The 20,966-nt window shown below is 31.9% G+C and overlaps 2 protein-coding genes across 4 annotated transcripts in view; both read left to right on the top strand.

The window, feature by feature from the left end:
- The window catches only part of LOC148618638 (putative pyridoxal-dependent decarboxylase domain-containing protein 2), a 33,000-nt gene extending 29,899 nt beyond the window's left edge, over nucleotides 1-3,101 (top strand). For both annotated transcript variants that reach the window (XM_088577727.1, XM_088577728.1), the window contains exon 25: nucleotides 542-3,101. In XM_088577727.1, coding sequence (XP_088433853.1) covers nucleotides 542-563 — 22 coding nt within the window. In that variant the 3' untranslated portion in view covers nucleotides 564-3,101. The remainder of the gene's footprint in view (nucleotides 1-541) is intronic.
- A 2,893-nt stretch (nucleotides 3,102-5,994) lies between these two features.
- The window catches only part of LOC148618637 (scavenger receptor cysteine-rich domain-containing protein DMBT1-like), a 59,893-nt gene continuing 44,921 nt past the window's right edge, over nucleotides 5,995-20,966 (top strand). For both annotated transcript variants that reach the window (XM_088577725.1, XM_088577726.1), the window contains exons 1-13: nucleotides 5,995-6,200; nucleotides 7,001-7,053; nucleotides 8,244-8,384; nucleotides 8,982-9,169; nucleotides 9,551-9,748; nucleotides 9,965-10,120; nucleotides 10,530-10,757; nucleotides 11,827-11,945; nucleotides 12,850-12,985; nucleotides 14,182-14,242; nucleotides 14,839-14,921; nucleotides 17,602-17,690; nucleotides 19,756-19,912. In XM_088577725.1, the coding sequence (XP_088433851.1) occupies nucleotides 6,102-6,200; nucleotides 7,001-7,053; nucleotides 8,244-8,384; nucleotides 8,982-9,169; nucleotides 9,551-9,748; nucleotides 9,965-10,120; nucleotides 10,530-10,757; nucleotides 11,827-11,945; nucleotides 12,850-12,985; nucleotides 14,182-14,242; nucleotides 14,839-14,921; nucleotides 17,602-17,690; nucleotides 19,756-19,912 (1,708 nt within the window). In that variant the 5' untranslated portion in view covers nucleotides 5,995-6,101. The remainder of the gene's footprint in view (nucleotides 6,201-7,000; nucleotides 7,054-8,243; nucleotides 8,385-8,981; nucleotides 9,170-9,550; nucleotides 9,749-9,964; nucleotides 10,121-10,529; nucleotides 10,758-11,826; nucleotides 11,946-12,849; nucleotides 12,986-14,181; nucleotides 14,243-14,838; nucleotides 14,922-17,601; nucleotides 17,691-19,755; nucleotides 19,913-20,966) is intronic.

Here is a 20,966-nt window from a genome sequence, read left to right as displayed (position 1 = left end):
TAGAAGTTAGAATGCATGGAAATATGCTTTATGTACATCGATAGTTATATACAGAAAACTTCAAATTTTGAAGAAAAAGGTTAAAAACAAATACAAAAACACACAATGGTATGGAATCAGTTTCTATCATGTGACTTTTATATGGAAGAGTAATCAAGGGAACCATGGTTATAGCAGTAATCAAAAGAATATAATCCAGGGACAAAGACCAGACATGGAAAACAGACAAACACAACAAAGAACATAAACTAAAATCATACATACAAAGTAACAAAAGCAAATGAGCAACTCGGACTCCACTGAAAACTTGGAGCATGGACCAGGTGCACTGGTAGGGTAAGGTCCTCTGCTTTTCTAGAAAAACCTGCCATGGAATGATAGTTAATTGAATTCTTTTTGCATGGAAGTTTCCTTTAAGTTATAATGCAAGTTAATGAACAAAAACTTTGAGGCTTGTTCTGATTTTTACTTTTAAAAAATGAATTAAACTCTATACTATGCAGAAAGATATTTAATTGATTTTTTTATTCTGTTTTTCCAGGGATGCTTCTGATCTGAAATGAGTATTGTGATTTGACATAATTCCTTTGGTCATCATTGTTGTGGGAGGTATTATGGGATCACAAGAAATCATGCCTGTTATTGTGATATTTTATGCAATTTTTTGTCATGTTTTCCACTTGTTGACAATCTATGAGTTTCTTATCTTTATGTTTCCTTCTTATGTATATTTTTTATGACTTTTTAATGTTTAATTTCTTACAAAATGAGTCCTATACTAAAAATTAACTTGGTCAAGAAAATGAAGAGAAATTATCTTTATGCTACTGATGATTTTTATGTAGTGAGTTTGTATTAAATAGGATTGGCTTGTCAGTACTTCTTATAAACATTCAAACCTTTCATCTGCTTGATAACTTTAAGTCATTGTAATTGCAATATCCCAGTATTATGGCATAATAAAAATGTGTTCAGAACATATAAACACTATTGTTTCATTTTACATTTTCTATTATTGATCCTTTTTATAATCATTGATGAAAACCTAAAAGTAAAGGTAATGTAACGCCTTTGTTTATTTATAATTTTAAGAAACCCTTTTGAATCTTATTAACTTGTGAAAAGTAATTGGATATTTTTTTTATGGAAACATTTTGAAGATAAGAAAAAGGCTGACAGTTGATAACAAATGAATTGTTATGTTTTTAATAAACATAATTTGTTTGATTGATACTAAATATGTGTGATCAAGGAAAAACCCAGCTGAATGATGCTTTATTTCATAACTCCTATGACATTCCAATTAACTTTAATGGTGCCATTTATAAATTGTATGTCTTCATTGATTTAATACAAGTCTACAAACTATTAAATTCATTAGTTTTATGTGCATTGTATTTATGATGATGACTTCCACCTGTAACGGATGTGTTAATTATGAAACAATGAATCAGTAATACATAATGACTGTTTCTCAATGTAGGACAAAGATCGGGTCATTTAGATAGTCAAAATAGCCTAAATTAATTTTTTGTTGCAGATTGTGATTATCTTTAGCTGATATAGCAGAATTTTAAATTTTCTGGCTAATTTAAGTGCTTAAAAAATGACCATTTTCTGTAAATTGTTTGAAAATGAATTAAATATGTTATTCTTTTATCATATTTTGTATGAAATGAAAGTGTCTGCATGTGAGTTATAAAATTTTATTTTACCATAAGTTGCTTATTAATGTTCCTCCATCTGTGTAAATTTTGAATTTTGTAATTTCAGTGTTGAGATAGTTGAAATTATGAATGTAGAGCCTAATCTTAGCAAATAACAAGAAAGTGACAATATATACTTTTGGGGTAATTCCTGTACTAGTTGATTGGTTTCATCAAAATTCTAAATTTGCTTAGAAACACGAAAAGAAAAATGTTTGAAAAACGTAAGTGTAAAAGAATTAGATAACCATTTCTGAATAAATAGTATTAACATGAGCCTGAAATAGGCCTTAATGACTGTACTCCATCCACTTTGTGATATATAGAGGCTGAATTGGGCGTTAATGGTGATACCCCTATACTACACCAATGTTCTTTTTAACCATTTAGGCTTCAGAAGCATAGAGGTAGCTGCTATTTTTGATAACCACTCTGAAAATGAAAAAGGTCCAAGTATGAACATACTGTAGAGAAAACCATATTAATATTAATTGTGATATTTATAGTATTTTATATGTTATTTATGTATTTATTTATCATGTTTGTTACTCGTTACACAAGTTTATTTTATTTACTGATTTAATCATACTCATTATATCTGTGGGCTACTTACACCATTACATTGGTTTTAATATAAGATGTTGCAGACGAAATGTTGTGTGTTTTTTTAGCAATTAGTTATAAAGTTTAATTTGCTCCACAGACCTCATTTAATGAAAGTCTGGATTGATCATGTTAACAGTGTTATGAGAATTGTTATAAAATCTGCTGAGATGTTGCTTTCTCTCTGCTCTAGGTTACCCAGTACATTGTGGTTACTATGGGTTTATTGGGTTGCTTTTTGTGGAATCTACACTGGGATATTGTGTTGTATTGAAATAACTGTAATTCATAATGATGACTTATTGTTTGGACATAAATCACTACAGAACTCATGTTTACAGAGAATCAGTTCTTATTGTTTCAAGATATTATACTTAATTTTTTCTAGTATATTTATACATCTGTAAAAAAAATAGTGGATAATTACGCAAGTTTGTATTTTAGGTGATTGCTATGTTTTTTTTTTTTCTTCATTGTTCTATTTTTTGGTTGTGAATATGTATAAATTTAAGCTCAGAAGACTGTCATCACTCAAATTCTGATAAAACAGATGTTTTTCATTTCCTTTGCATTTTATATTTTAGTTCTATTGAACATTTATAATGTATACTTACACTGATACAGTTGAAACTTACAGATTCTGTAATAATAAGTTAATTCCAAAATGTAAATGTGATTTTAGCCCTAAAACTTTTATACTCTGCCACATGAATTCCATTTGTTCTTATTTTCTTATTCTTATGTTTTCTTACGTTTTCCTGAAAGAGAGAAATAAAGAGGGATATTTTCATACTTTGCATTTTGTTTTCTTTTCAGTCACAGTCGTGCCAATGAAGTATGAGGCTTATTGATGCATGTAATAAGTTTGATCTGGAATATTTGTTTTAAAAGCAAATATTCACCCTGTAAATTACATTTGTACAACAGTAATAAAGCCTATTACAAAGATAACAAAGTCATCAAGACCTTAATAACCCCAAACTGTTAAGTATTTTATCCTATCTTGCGAGGAAAAACAGCAGATTGAATCTGTTCCATTTAAAGTTTAACATTTTGTTCTTCACATTTCAGTCATGTTTGTGTATCTTATTTTTTAGCTCACCTGGGCTGAGAAAACATGAGCTTTTATCACTTGACACTGTCGTTAATTTTTCTTTAAAAATCTTTATAACAACTCAGTAGATTTTTACAAAACTTGATCACCAGTATCTTTTGAGCTTCTACTTTAAAAATGTATCAATGATATAGATCAAGTGTAAAACATGGCCACAGCCACTATTTTTTTACAACAGGGTCAAGTCACCAATTTCTACATATATCTCAAAAACTATAAGAGATATTGGAAAATAAATGCAACTATCCTTCTTCAGCTCGAAAGCTCTATGAAAGTCTCCATTGTTTCAAAGTTGTTTAGCCACTCCTAGTTATTGGCCTTGAAAGGCGAAAAATTTTGTTTTTTGTAGTTTTTAATTAATATCTTGAAAACTATGACAGATAGAAAAAAAACTTCCAATAGATGAAATGATCCTACTGATAAGTCCTACAAAAGTTTTGTTTAGGGCAGATTGTCTGATGACTCCTTATTGAGAGTTATTGCCCTTGAAAGGCCAAATTTGATGTTATTTTGTACCTTCCAGCGAAAGTTTTGAAAATGGAACAGATAAAAAAACTTTTAATAGATAAAATATGTTCCTTATAATAGGGCTTAAAAAGGTCAAAGTTTTAGTATTAGGTCTCACTAACCACTTCTAACGTTTCCATTACTTTACATGTTAAAAAAGTAATTTTCAAAGTCTCACTGTGAATTCCCAGGACAAATGACATCTTAAAGCTGCATACCGTTGCGAAGCTTGGAAAATAAGGCTTCCAAAATCATTATGCTAATGGTACGATCATAGTAGAAATTCTTCACAAAATTTACTTGAATAAATAATACTGAAAATCCACATTTTTACCTGTTCTGCTAACTGACAGCATGGAGGCAAATTACTCACACATGTAAACAATATTCATACACTTTTGTAGTTAATTACATATATGATCTTAAAGTACACATTCTCAGCTTTATTTTGACTACTTTTAATCATAATACACACAAATAATGCACTTACAATGCATATGTCTAGGTTCAGTGTGTTTTTGGTACTACATAGGGGGGTAGGCCATTTGACCCGGAAGTGGTTAGTGAGACCTTACCCTTTTGTGAATTATCCCCCCTGACAATTGATTTGAAACATGAAATTAGTCAGTAAACAACCTTTCTAGACCAGGGTTCAGTATTTTCAAGTTGTATCTACCTGTGCTAGATTAAAAGGGGACCTCAACATCTGATATGAATGGGAATCCCAATGTCTGATGAAAGAAGAGGGCCCAATATATCAGATAAATGGAAATCTCCCATGTCCAACAAAGACTGGGTGCCTTATGTGTAATATATACCTGTAATGACAAGAAAAGAAACACCCTTAAGAGGTAACTACCAAGATTGATTTTCTTTCTAAATATATAGGGTGGTTAGATGTCTAATACAAATGATATCATATTATTGACTATTGTATTGCTTTGCTTGTAGCAATTTGACATTGACACTTACGTTGCTTGTATTGTAGCAATTTGACCTAAACAGTTACATTACTTGAATTCTATCATTCATCATGAATATTTGTAACAATTTGACTTTAATAATTACATTGCCTAGATTGTAGCAATTTTACCTAAACTATTACCTTGACTGAATTCTAGCAATTCGACCTAAATAAGTACGTTGCCTGAATTGTAGCAATTTGACTTTAATAATTACATTTCATAGATAGTTGCAATTTGACCTTAACAATTACATTGCCTAGATTGTAGCAAGTGGACCATAACAAATTCTTTGCCTAAACTGTAGCAATTTGACTTTAATAATTACATTGCCTAGATATTGTACAATTTTACCTTAACAATTACATATCCTGGATTCTAGCAATTTGACCTAAAATGTTACATTGACTGAATTCTAGCAATTCAACCTAAATAAGTACGTTGCCTGAATTGTAGCAATTTGACTTTAATAATTACATTTCAGATAGTTGCAATTTGACCTTAACAATTGCATTGCCTAGATTGTAGCAAGTGGACCTTAACAAATTCTTTGCCTAAATTGTAGCAATTTGACCTTAATAATCGCATTGCCTGGATTCTAGCAATTTAATTTGACCCAAATAATTACAGTACATACATTGTAGCAAGAATGTTTAGATTGTTGCAATCTGACGTTTACAATTACATTACCTGAATTTGTAACAAGAATGTCTAGACTCTACAGACCAAGAACACTTAAATTATTTTTAGATCACTGATAAAAATGTGGTTTAAACACATTTTTTGTTTTTTTTTTACTTCAATTCACATTTATCTCCAATCATTTTCATGTTTCGGGGATATTGTCCAAATGTTTATTTGGGTATTTTCCGCTATGCATCTCTCGTATACCAGAGCCCTAACTTAAAGACCCTGGCTAATTCCTTTTCGTGACATGCGATATTTTCTCAACATAGTGACCAATTTGACATCATTTGCACAGCTAATCTGTAGCTTAAACTTGTCAAAGTGTCCTGAGTAATAAGTGATATGTTTTGAAATTAGATAACAGTCGAGAAGTGCTCTTTTCCGTAAGACCACTTAGGACCTTGTCATACATTGACCTTCTATCCAATTCACCAAATTTCTGAGGTTTTAAAATAAGTGGTGTTTATTTCAATAAGTAAATAAAAGGTGTATAATTTAGGAAACAGTGAAAGATCTGTAAAAATGAAGTTACAGTTCTGCTGTTACGCGATTGTCTTCATCATTGTTTTGGTCAATGCGTCCAAAGGTCAAACGAGGAGGAAGGGGAAAGGAAAATTGAAGGTAAGTTCAGACTGACTAGTCGCTGAACCAATTGTCATACCATGAATTCTCTCTTAGACACTTCTCAGGAGTTATTCATTCATTTGACTGCTATATTTTACGAAAACTTACTGAGTCCCTATACAATCTACGAGCACATAGGCAGTCTCACGAATACACATACATATCTGGAGTTCTAGTAACATCTCTCTTTAGTCTCTTTTTCTGTGCCCAATTTATCAAAGTTAAAATGTAAACAATGCACGAATTTGGACAAATGTATCAACATGCGGTAACTTAGTAACATTCTTTTTATCACCATTCCAGCTAATTACAGCGAGTAACAAGATTAAAACTTCAGAGGACTTGGTCCTCCCTTGTTTAAATGACCATAGGTTTTTTTTTTAATATTGGCCAAGTTATGATAAAAGCAACTTCGGGAAGTTTACTCTCCAAAAGCAGGGCGGATCCAGGATTTTGGATTGGGAGGGGTGCACAGATGTAGATATCTTTTGTGCTATAATTAGCGAGAAATTAAAGTTTAAAAAAAAAGCGCCTAAATCTACCCCTGACAATCCATGCTTTGCAAATTTTAGAGGGGGCGCAGGTCCGCCACGCCCCGTCTGCATCCGCCCCTGAGTAGTTTAAAATGTAATCGTTAATTGCCTAGTTATGTACCCAAGGAAGTTCATTCAACTGTGTTCCGTGGATAACCATGTTCCTAATGTACTCCCGTAACATTTTTGTGGGCGTTTACGGGGATTAATTTGAGGAATAAATATTCAGGTGTAATTAATGGCTAATATTTCCCCATTTTACAGACAGAGGTCAAAGATTTCTCAGCTGATCAACCATTCAGTGGTCAACGAATCAGGCAAGTCTCATTTTATACAATTTCGGAGTGTATCCGCTGTTGTACCGGAAACGTAAGAGATATTAGAAAAGATGTTTCCGGTCACCATATATGTAGCTTACTCAATAATCATGCTCGAAATTTTATGTGTTATTGGTTTAATGAGGGCATGACAATACATCATGGTATAAAGACTGCATTTCATCTAGAGATACCAGTGAGATGAGTCATAAACATCTTTTGTTACGGAAATCCTAATGACGGTATATACGTATGGACCGTCGCCTCAAGGCACGTGCCTCAAGGTCACTTTAAAACCGCGTTATTGGAAAGTTGACAGAAAAAAAAAAGGAATAATAGACAAAAATTGAATACAATTTAAATGAACTATAGAATCAAGACTTCAAGTACCTTTTTTTTGTGATATATCATAAACTTTGGACGAGTTGACTAACAACTTTCGTAGGGTAATTTTTTTTTAAATTGATTGGACTACAGCCTCCAACTCATTTTTGTTCAATTCCTTTATAACCAGTAAATATGTTTCTAATCTGTGGCAACATTCCTTCAACACCTGCGTATGGAGTATTCATATTACAACTCGTACGTAACATGCCAGATCTTGCCGATAATACGCAGACTTTTTGTATCGCGCTAGAATTCTAACAAATAGGCTACTGGAACAGGGTTATATTGCTACAAGATTGAAGTAATCACTACAGAAAATTTATGTTTGTACAAGAAGTTGTCATTATTAACTTGTGGATCATTATGGTGTATCCAACTGTGCCATGAAAACTGATTTGTTCAAGGTGTCATAGTTTTCTTTTCCTCTTTTGTCAACCCGGACTTGACTTTTTATGAACAACTTGGCGGATGTTTCTAGAAAAGCAGAGGATGTTTACCCTAGCGGTGCACCTGGTCCATGCTCCCAGTTTTCAGTGGATTTTGGGACTAAGCAAGAGTATTTATTCAATTTTGTTGGAAAAAATATTCCAAACTTGGTTAATCTTCAGGATTAATAAAAATTGATTTTTTTGCATAGCAATGAAAATACTCCTATTTTGTCTGCTACTGCAAAACTCTATGGCAAGCCAAAGTGGACAAAAATGCTTATTTAAATGATAAATTCTATATTTTAGTACTGACCAGTAGTAAGGGAATGTATATGAATCCCAAGTTTTAGTGTTAGATTTAAAAACTTGTTTTAGGTTAAAAGGAACAGATGGTCTACTAGACTACAATGAAGGTGTTTTAGAAGTGTTCAGGGGAGGTAAATGGGGTCTGGTTTGTGATGATGACTGGGATGTACAAGATGCTGATGTCGCTTGTAGACAGCTGGGATTCTCATTGTAAGTACAGTGCTGAAGGGGGGCAGGGCTTGTTAACAATAATACCATCAGACAATTAGTTAAAGTTTTGTTGTTTGTTATTAGATTGATACATGTATCAATTTTGACTTTTGAATTTTAAGAGATAAAGAAGTACAAAGGAAATGTTCTTTGATGAAAGTCTGTAAAGTTTGGCTTTATATCTGTTTTATCTATCAATGACATCTTTTTTGCCTTGTAATATATGCTACTTAGCGTTTTTGGATATGATTAATACATGACAATAGTTTGAGAAACAAAAATAACACATTTTATTTTCACATAAGTAGACCAAAGATCAAGGTTATCATAATTAAAAACAGATTTTTTTTATGAAAAGTTGGTTCCCTAAACCTATGATATTTGTTATGTAACTTGCACAAGATAGTAGCCTATGTGACATGACAGACATAATTATTCAATACTTTCAATGTCACTGATATTTAAAATAGGTTTTGCGAGACCGGGTACCTTGAGCATGGCTTGTGATGGTGGTTTTGTTCTTTGTATACTCGGACTCGAAATTCATTTTTTCTGCATCAAAAGCTAAAGGTATAGTTATTTTTTGCCACATTTCAGAGGTGCAGAGAAACCCTCCACAAGGAGTACTACCAATGTAAATAATTTAAAAATCACTAACTTCATAGTGAACCATGTCCAGTGTACTGGAAATGAAATCTCTCTTCTCAGCTGTCCTTATAGCACCAATACCGATTGTAATCTGAGGGAAGCAGTATCTGTCAAATGTTTGAAATACAGCAGTGATGGTTAGTTTGTGATCAAGGAATTACATGCAAAGAATTTTTCAGAATGTAATAGGAATGTTCTCCTACTAATTTATGTGAGCTAAGTACTTTAAGTGATGTTTAAATGTTTGTGAATTGTGAAATGGTTATAAAACATGAAAAAAAATGACAATAAACATAGTTTCAGTATGATTTAATTCCCTTTTTCAATGAAAACTCTCCCAAAAGTCTTATTTTGAAGTTTCTCATCGTCTAAATTTGGTAGATATATTTTTCTATGGAGTTGGTTTGAGGTGAAACTATACTTTGACTGAACTAAGACGCTTAGTTAGTTCAAAATCTGATGATTGAATTATTGTAGTATCTTCACTAAGAGGATTTTTTGAGGTACATATATTTCAGAATGTGGTGGTTCTATTAATGGAGAATGGATTCCTGGAGAGAAGTCTTGTTACAAGATAAAGAAAATGAACAAGGGAGATAACTTTAAGAAGATATTGAAATCATGTGCTGGAGAGAATGAGAAATCATATCTAGCTACCATAGAAACAGAAGCAGAGCACTACTTTTTGTCAGATTTAATATTCAGATATAAGTCAGGTAACAGTGTCAGTATAGAATACTTTATATTTAAGTCAACTTTTTGCCTCAAAAAAAGATTATATAAGAAACTAAGAGAAAATCTTCATCACAATAGTTTAAGCTCCCAATGGATGGATTAAATTTGTGTTTGGCTTTATATAGATTTGGTATATGTTGTAAGTGATTTTTAGGGGATGTTGGATATCAACTTTATGTTGTATTTGCATTATTTAGTGGTAGACCGAGTTCTACTGAGCTCAAAATTGAGTAAAAAGAAAGGTTCTGTATGGAAATGGCAGCAGTTTACAAGAAAACTTAGTGGCAAGAAAAAATGGAGGGGTGCAATGAACAGACACCTGGTCAAGATGAACTACAAGAAGTGGTTTCCAGGTAAGAATTTATTTATTTTTAAAAGGGTATATCTCTACAGAATTAACTCTTTCGGTCAGTCTGTCTGCCCACGGTTGTCAATTCAAACTTTTTGATGAATTGATATAATGGATGTATTGATAAGATGTGCTTGTAAAAAAATAATTATTTTAGATGCTCGCAAAGTAAGAAAATCTTACATTTGGAACATGCTTTATGAGATAATCCACGATAAAATTTTCGCATTTGAAACGTCCTAACATGCTTAGGGAGATAATCAACTATGAAAGTTTTACACTTAAAACTTGTCAGTGTTCATAAAACATTCTGTTGATTGTGATGAGACTTTATATGCATTACACTTATACGTATACATTTTGAAAAAGTAGAATTCTTTGGTATTTAAAAGTAAATGTTTTGATACTAACAGGTTGGAATCCTGGCCAGTTTTCTAACGAATCTTCTTCAACTAAAGGCAAATACCAATGTATGACACTAAGCAACATGTACCGTCATCAGAGTGGACAGATTGGGTTAGTAGATTTTTACTACTTTGACAGTGCTCCATGTAAACCCAACAGGAAGGAGAGGGCATTTTACATCTGTGAGACACCCAGGAAACCATCTTTAAGTCATTCTCTCAGAGCAAGTGATGAAGGTAATCATAAAAGAAATCATTCTTGTACATGAAAGCAAAAGATGGACTTTATAGCCCCACAAAGATACTTTGGTTTGTTATATAGAGAATTATCAATAATTTGTAACATTTGCCTTCGATCTAAAAAGATAAACATAGAAGACTGGCCTTGATACAAAAAATAACAGATCAGTTCACTACCAGGCATGCATAAAAATCCACTCCTTAAAATTGTTACGTCACAGTGATGCTAAATGACTTTGGTTACCTATGAACCAGCACAATTGAATTATCTGACATATAGGCTTTTTAAAAATATACTTAGTATTAAGTTAAAAATATTCTTGCAAGGGATTTGTATTATAATACTTATAAAATACCAATAAACAGAATATGAGGCAATTGGTTTTTGATACTGGCTTTCTTACAAGATGTTTGAGGCTTGCCCTACTGGACTCACCTGAGATACCCCCTGATAAAGCCAGTATCAAAAACTTTTTGCCTTATATTCTATATATCATGCTTTTTGTTCATCTACTCATTCTTTCATCTTTCTGGTAGTATGTCTACATTTCTTATAGGTACATACCATCTTAAACTGTTTAGTGAATTTAAATGACATTTTATATGAAAGTTAGACATTATATGTATTGTGCTTAAAAGAGTAATTATATTTAATGTTTGCAAATGGTGATCATTCAACTTACAAGTTTCTCATGTTAAAATCTTGTAAGTGTATAATCCTCCTAAACTCCTCTATATATTTTGATGAAATTTTATATTATACAAAGGGTGCAATACCCTCTTAAATTGCTGAATGGATTTGGATTAAATTTATAGGAAGATGAGGAGGCATATGTAAATGTTTGTGAATGAAGATAGATAATGTCAGGTCACTGCAAGGATTAATCATCCAAACTTATTGGCTTAAAATATTCACTTTAAATGGCAGTATTCTCTTTGTGAGCTTATGCCCAGAATATCATGACTGTTGATTTTGCTTTTTGCTTTTTCTAATTTCTTAGATTTTGACTATGACTATATCTAAGATTGAACAATTTGTGTCTTATTTGAAGTTTTACTTTAACAGACTGTTACCGTGGTAATGGAGATACATATAGAGGAACTGCTTCTGTAACCAAGATAGGATCTACCTGTATTAAGTGGACAGAATCAGATGAAGCCAATCCATCAACACACCCAGACAAGGTCAGGTTACAAAGCTCAAACAAAGTTTAATGTCACTAAATTTATTTTGGAAGACCGGGCAGTCCTATAACTTTAGTTTGCATATGATTACTTTATTGAAATAAAAGTGTTCAGGGTTTATTGTCACTACATGGTTGATTTATATCTGAACAACTTGAGGAAAGGGATATCTTATCAACCTTTACAAGATAGGGTTGGTGGTACCTTATCGAATGCAATGTCCACAGACCAATTAACTAGTTGTGCCCAATAAGGTTAACACAACTTCACTGTTATTTCTGTCTCATCCCACTATCTCAGCACTGTTATTTCAGTCTCACCCACTCTCTCAGCAGTGTTATTTCAGTGTCACCCTACCATCTGAGCACTGTTATTTTTCTCTCAAAAACATTACACATTGTTGTTTCTACAAAAAAGATGGTACACCTAGATACAAATATATAGTTTTTGGTAGAAATTTATCATACAGTGTAGTGGACATGTTTTTCAACAAACGGTCAGCATTCCAATGGGAACAAATTGTGCTCCTTTAGTTGCTGACCCATTTCCTCTACTAATATGAATTGTCAACTTTCCTTTCATCTGTGGCAACATCTCTTCAGCACTACTATTTCAGCACTATTTTTTTTCTCACCCCACTGTTTCAGCACTATAGTTTCTGTCTCACCCCTCTATCTCAGCACTATTATTTCTGTCCCCCGATTTTTTAATTTCTATGATTTCTGTCCTGTCCTACTATCTCAAAACTTTTATTTCACCCCATTTTCTCAGTACTAGAGTGTTTTCAGGTTAGTATCAAAAGAGATAAAGTGGTATCACAATGATACATCATTAACCATTCCTACTGAATAAAGTTCTGAGTTGATTAGTGGAGTGATTCAGAACTGCTTTTATATCTTTGTAGGGTTTAGGAGATCATAACTTTTGTCGTAACCCTGATGATGATAAACAACCGTGGTGTTGGGTAAAGGTTGGAACCAACGACTTTGGATACTGTAATATTCCACTATGTGATATACAACCTGTTTCCACAACAACACGTAAGATTTGCTTAGCAACTCAGGATACTATTAACAATAAAATTAACTGTTTCCATAGTAATTTCTCTGTAACACATTAGCTGTTAGTATGCATTATTATGTTTAACTTTTTATCTCACTCTGTGAGCTATTGCCATCACTTGGCATCTGTCGTCCTTCATTGTCATCTTTAAAAATTTTAAAAATACTCTTCTCTGACACTACTGTAAATTAGTGCAAACTTGATATGAATGTTCCTTAGGGTATTTTGACTAGAACTTATGTGGAAATTTTTGTTCCATTGCTGCCATTACTAAAAGTACAACACAGGGGTCAGGCAGCATGTCCTAACATGGTGTTAAAGTGTTCAGCATGATCAAATTTATTGGTGGTCATTTTTTGTGTGAATCCAATAAACAGTTTGGAGTTATTGCCTTATTTAGATGTTTTTTTATCTTACTAATTTTGATGTTGTTAGTTTAAATAATCTTTTCAGAAACTACTGGACAGATTTCAATGAAATTTTATATAACTGTTCCTAAGGTATCCTGCACAAAATGACTATTAGGAACTTTCAACCATAAAAAAGTATGGCTGCTTTTACAAAAAATAGAATGTAGCTTATCTAGCCAGGAGCATCTAGTTTTCTATTGATGTGGACTGCCTCTTGAAATTTAAGAGTTATGTTGAGTAATGGGATTTTATTCTCAGACATATGCTGTCTAACATGCATACTACTATTATACATGGATTAGATTCATGAAAATTATCCTATGACCTGCTGACCAGATTACATAAAAAAACACATTTTGTCATGGTTTGAAACTTTGTTTTGACTGGAAGTCAATAGCCATTGTGTAAAAGAAGTGTCATGACAAATAGGGATATGAACAAATTCTGGGACTTTGAACTGCTGAAAAATATTGAAAATAAAAATATATATTAGGATGGGGTCTTTTGAAATGGGTTGGACTGGAATGAGAATCAACAAATTAACTTAATTTGACCTTACAAACGTTGTAGTACTATTGTGAAAGCATTAAATTTTTGTTACAATCATGGATTACTGTCAGTCACATTATTGTAATATAAATGAAATTCCATGATATGTAGATTTAAGTATTTATTTTTTTTCTCTTAACCCATAAAACATTTCTTTGGTTACTACCAAATGTTATTGATGATTCTAATTGCTAAATCAATCTTTTCTGTTACAGTTGCACCAAATGAATGTCCAATAGGAAAGTTTTATTGCTACAACTATAGAAATAATCCTGAGTAAGTTACAAGAATCTGCAGAATTTATATAAGGATTACTTCCTAACATTCAACATCAATCACAAATGTGTATACTCATGCTCCAAAGGGGGATATACTGTCTGTCTGTCTGTCTGTCATACTTTTTCCATCAAGTACTGTTCCTTATAATAATAAATTGATATTTTGATACAAGCTTTTTGCAGATATGACATATCATGGGATTTTATTTCAGGCTTTTGTAACAACTTCCTGTCTGCTGACTTGGTATACCGGTATTTTGACCTAATGGTTTTGATATTTAAATTTGCATAACAGTTTTCTCTGTAACCACAGTTGATATTTTGACACAAGCTCCATGAAGTTGTGACAAATTGTTTTGGTTTATTCCTCAGTTGATATCATGGCCAAGGTTGGATTGTTGGTCTATCACTAACACAGATTTATTGTTAGGTCTAATTTGAAGAGATTGTTATATTTGAATTTTTATCGCTGTTCATACTTAAATTGGCATTAAATTGAATTTAAATTTATGAAAGATGATTCCCAGAGGCACAATGTAACAAACCTTTAACTTGAATAAAAATATGAATTATTTCATGTTCTCACTTTCGTAGGTATGAGACTGAATGCATACCAGAAAGTTTCCATTGTGACAAAGAGAATGATTGTGATGGTGGGGAAGATGAAGTTGGCTGTGGTGAGTAAATATGTAATATAGTGTAGTTAGAAAAATATTTAATGTAGTGTAAAACTGTTGAAGATTAAGTTGGCTGTAGTTAGAAAAATATTTAATGTCGTGTAAAACTATTGAAGATTAAGTTGGCTTGGAGAGTAAATATTTAGTGTGACGTAAAACTGTTGAAGATAGAGTTGGCTTTAGAAAGTAAATATGTAATATGGTGTAAAACAGTTGAAAATTAAGTTAGCTGTGGTGAGAAAATATGTAATGTGGCATAAAATTGTTGAAAATAGAGTTGTCTGGTGTGAGATGTGAGAAAATATTTAATATGGTATAAAACTGTTGAAGATAGAGTTGGCTTGGTGGGAAAATATTTAATGTGGTGTAAAACTGTTTAAGATTCAGTTGGCTTTGGAAAATAAGTATGTAATATGGTATTAAACTGTTGAAGATGTAGTTAGATGTGATATAATGTAGAACTTAGAAAGATAAGTTGACTATGAGATACTGTTACTAATGAAAGTAAAGTTGTCTGTGGTATAGGGATTACTGATATCTAATGTCATTTTATAGATTAGGGCCCTGCCACAAAAAATGGCAGACATCTTTAAGTAATCAGTCTGTATGTCTGTAGCAAATTGTGTCTGAGCTGTAATTTTTTAGGCTTTAAATATGTGGCATACAAGAAGACAACTTTCAGGAAAATGTGCAAAGTACTTTTACTTATTATATTTTGACCTGAATGTTGACTTTGAGGTAATTTTTTTTCTTTTTCATGTTTCAAATCCTGCATGGGGTTTTGTTTTTCTAGTTAGGTTTTTAATATTTGGCATGTAAGTAGACTTTAAGACAGCGTTTCACAAACTATGGTTGGTTATTTTCAACCTTTAAATTTTTCCTTCAGGTCAAATTTTGTGTATTTTATCATTTAAGAAATATAAAAAAAACTGTACAAGCTGTTATTCTTTGTCTTATTGGATAGGCTTTTGATATTTGGCATGTGGGTAAACAGTGTGTGGCAAACTATATATCATGGTTACTGGTGACTTTTGGTCTTGAACTCTGACTTTGATAAAATAATTTTTGTGGTTTTACTTTCTTTTTATCAATTTAGATCAAAGATCAGAATTATTATAACAGTGGCCAGAGCCTTTAGACTGTAATGCCTGACAGCTTCTGCAATTATTGTACACTACTGCAGTAAAATAGTTACATTGACATACCCTATTTAGGTTCAAATGCAGATAGTTAAGTCCATTTTATATGTACATTTGTACTTCTATCAAATTTCATGTCAATTAACTAACCTAATAAGCAACTTTTACTGCGAACTAAATATGCTGATTAATTAGAATTAAAAATTAAAAATTAAAAATGGTTGACCTCTAACCTCTTATCTTTACCCCAATAAGCCAGTCATTCACTGTCCATATATTCAATTTATATGCATAATGAACCATTTAATGTTTAGCTAGAAACGAAAACCCTGCTAGACTATAAAAATAAAAAATAAAAATAAGAAATAAAATAAAGAGAGGAATGATGAGTACCAATTGAAATAGCCATCTTTAGATATTTCATGCAGGCCTGGTGGATCTAAATATTAACAAAAAGGGGGTAGTGGACCTGATCAAGAAACTTATATAAAGAAAGGGAGTTCCTTTTTTATTATTTGCAGCTCATTTTTGGCCAAATCTTTAACAAAAGGGTAGCATAACCCCAAAAACATCCCAATTATCACTCACTGTATTGCGTATTTTTTTTAAGGGTACCGCTTTGTGACAAATGAAAATGAAACTTTGCTTAGACGATGGCACTGGAATTTTGATAATGTATTTCTCAGGAATGGTGTCAGTCTTTGTTATGGTGATATTGCTTTTTGTAATAATCATTCTATTTGGCTAATTTAGTTTTTGCTATGTTTCTGTCTTTTATATATGACTGTCTGCTATTTGCTGTTTTTTGCTGTTTCTGTCTCATATTTGAATGCTTGCTATTTGTCATTTTTTGCTATGTTTCTGTCTTTTATATTTGCTATTTTTTGCTATGTTTCTGTCTTTTGTATTTGACTGTCTGCCATTTAATATTTTTTGCTATGTTTCTTTCTTTTATATTTGACAGTCTGCCTTTTAATATTTTTTGCTGTTTCTGTCTTTTATATTTGACTGTCTGCCATTTGATATTTTTTGCTATGTTTCTGTCTTTTATATTTGCCATTTGGTTGTTTTTGCAATGAGTAGCATAAGGCTTAGTATATTTTTTACCAGTGAATTACGATATGAATACAGTAAAAGAAGTTTAGCTAGTGAATGAGGCATCTTACTAAATTAGTTGTGTAGAGCATGATGCATGCACAACAGATTAACCAAGGGTCCCTAAAACTCTACGAAATCAGTACCTTGACTCTACTAGCACAGGTAATGAAGAGGGGATATTTATATATACCAGTGGAAGGACAGCATCACTGCAATCATAGTATGGGAACAATGTTATATTGATTGTCTTACTGGATAATAGTTTTTCTGCATTTGGTAAATTTTTTTTTAATAAAAATACCTGTTTTCCTCTCATTGTGCAGGGATGAAGTGGTATAATGAGAATCTTTTTAATTAATGTTGTTTTCAATAGAACTCTGTATTTCTGTACCCTATCTGAAGATGATAAAATTCTTATCAGTGATATTATATTGTTGCTTCAGATTATAAGTTGCCTTTATTCAACTTAATGCCATACCGTATTGCACAGACTGGTATAATAGAAAGATACATCACCATTGCACTAGAATATGTAAGTGTTTATTTCATCATTTGACAACTTCTTTATTATCAATTAAATGTATGCACTTACGTTCTACAATTTTAGTATTCTGTTCTAACTACAGTTTTAAATCCTTATATATGTTGCTCAATAACTATAATTATCATATTGATTAAGTGTCAGTCACTTTAAGAATCAGGCAGTGGAAGAAACATGTTATGGAAAAACACAATCATTTTGGAAGTTAAATTTGACTATTTGTACCATCAGAATCAAGGAAAAAGACAAGATTTTTCATCTTTATTTGGTCAATTAAGTTATAATTTCATTGAAATGCATTGAAAATGAACATTTCTAGGATAGATAACTCTGCCAAAAACCTCATTTATCTAACATTCTATCGAAAAATTTATCAGCAAATCCAGTGATGCAGAGAACAAATAATGGTGTTTTCAAATAGAGAAAGAGCATCCTTCAATGAAATTATTTTGTCAGATAGGTGGGTTTTTGATAGGAATGTTTCTGATTTTTCCCATATTGCCTGATTCTTACAAAAACTTACACTTTATAAGTACAGTACCAGAACCAATCCGTGCAATAAAAATTGCGATCAGTCATCGATCACCGATCAGTTTCCGTTCAGTCATCGATCGGTGATCAGATCGGTCACTGGTCATCGGTCATCGAGCCTTCAGCAATCAATTGGTCACTGGTTATCGAACTGTCAAATCGTTGCGCAGATTGGTTCAAGGACTGTAACATATGGTGTCTAATGATCCAGACATCATCAGTATCTTAGTTTTTACTTGTGTCACAGATGCTGAAAACAGGATTAGTAGCTGTTCAACTCCATCTGTCATGCTTTAGGGGTACTTACTTCGAAGGTGTCCACCTCCTTTTATGGAGAAATTTATCAAATATAGTATGAATTATGAACTATTAAACTTAATTCCTTTCCTTTTTTGTCTACCCAGGACTTAATTTTTTATGAGCAACTCGACAGGTGTTTCTAGAAAAGCAGAGGACACTTATTTTACCAGTGCACCTGGTCTATACGCCCATTCTTTAATGGAGTCTGAGTTTCTCATTTACTTTTGTTACTTTGTATGTATGATTTTAGTTACTTTATGTTTTTTGTTGTGTATGTCTGTTTTCCATGTCAAGTCTTTGTCTCTGGATTACATTCTTTTGATTACTGCTAGAACCTTGGTTCCCTTGATTACTCTTTCAGAAGTATATGCTATTATAAGTACATTCTATACATAGCTTCCTTAGTGTTTATGCACTTATTGAAGATTTTCACACTCTGACATGTATATGACTGTGATGTAGGTCCAGACATGTTATGGGTCATGTTTCTAACATTACTTATTTGTCAATTAAGATGTGCAAATAAAAAAAAAGTAAATAAATGTTACAAATTTAGGTATGCTTTACACATGTTTCAAGGATAGTAACCTCCCATCAGCAGCAAATTATTATTAAGATTTATTGCTGCAACATATGCAAATGTAAAAATCAATAATTGGGATTGTAATACACCTTGACACAGCAAAATGTGCCACATATGATAATCATTTGGTGCTCGATTTGTATGATAATCATATGCTAATTTGCATATGGTATTCATATGATAATTTGCATGTGATATTCATATGATAATTAGCATGTAATATTTATATGATTATCATATAATTCTCATATATTAATTTTAGCTTAGAAACATGTGATAAACATATGTTTGTGAAAAACATAGGATTATCATATGATAATCATGCAACAATTGTTTGTAAACTGAAACATGTGATTGTCATATCACACTCATTTTATGTGATTATCACATATTGCAAACCATATGATTCTTTTAAGTGACACTTTTGGCATTTAAAATAAAATGTTGGGCTATTATAGAATGTGATGTAGGTATTTAGAATAGAATATCAAATGTATCCCGAATATTATGAATTTACTGTAAAATTGGTGTATTGTTTCGTTAGACTTCCATTTGACAATTTTATCTGATTTAGAGGTCAAATATTAATATTTTTATTATATAAATAGTTTGAAGACTATATATGTTTATTTACTGTTATAGTGTGCCAGACTGTGTGTAGAATCAAAGAATTATGTGTGTCGGTCAATTACGTACAAGAAAAGTGCAAGGGAATGCCTTTTGTCAGAAGATAGCAGTTCCACAGGTCAACTCTCCTTTTCTATTGATTATGATTTCTATGAGCTGGATTCACAAAAAAGTAAGATAATTTATCACATAAAATTATATTAACCACTGATAATTACCTATGACTGTATATAAATCTAATGTGTTTTAATCCTGCAACAAGACTGTCTACATATATATTATTTGAGTACCAGAAATCTGAATTTTAAGGTTAAACAGACAGTTAAAGTATATTTTGGGATTGTAATCCTGCACTTTTATTATCACCTCTTGAAAAACCATAATTGATTCTTTGCTATGCATTCAAAAGATTGGAAGAAAGAAATAGATGTTATTGAAATCAATTGCAATATGGTATACGAGTTTCTTCACTTGGAATCAATTAATCTAATATTTGTTGGTTTTGGGAAGTTATTTGGCCCCACCACAAAAAGTGGTGGACATCTTTTAAGGATCAATCTGTCCATCTGTCCAGCTGTATATTTTTTTCATTTAGTGTAGGCATTTAATATTTGACATGACAAGTAGAACACGTCTAGACGATGTGTGACTTTTGGCCTTGAATTTTGACCTCAAGACATATGAATGATTTTTGCAGGTTACATTACCACTACTAAAAGTTTTATTTGGATACCCTCTGACCAATATAAATGTCTGCTCTGTTACACTTCAGAAGCTCCAAATATGAAAAAAATAAAAGGCCAATGCAGAACATGAATTAAGAAAAAAATGTTTAATTGGTTTTGTCTTTCAAATAGGTGGTTTTTTTTATAATATGACCAGCTGGAGCCCTCTGTGATGGTTACATTATCCTTTTTTCCAGTAAACATATAGTACATGTACTTCCTATTATTAATTTTGATGTGATTGTTATTTGAGGTACATGGACTTGATCATTCCATAACATCATGGGGGTACCCATTTCTTGTCCATAACTCCTTATAAATTCAAATTTCATAAAATATTTATTAAACAGTTCCACAGTGAACCCTGCTAAGGAAAAAAGAGAACATAAAGAAGCATTTCACAGAATTTAACTTCATAACTCCAGAAATAGCATATGGGTGGCTATAATATTGGATGTTATTTCAGATCTGTCTTGCCCTGAGAGTTATTTATATTGGTTA

The sequence above is a fragment of the Perna viridis genome, chromosome 4 (genome assembly GCF_037379345.1).
Source record: "Perna viridis isolate PV_CMFRI_1.1 ecotype Kerala chromosome 4, ASM3737934v1, whole genome shotgun sequence".
Taxonomy (NCBI): Eukaryota; Metazoa; Mollusca; class Bivalvia; order Mytilida; family Mytilidae; genus Perna; species Perna viridis.
This window is presented reverse-complemented; position numbering and strand designations above follow the sequence as displayed.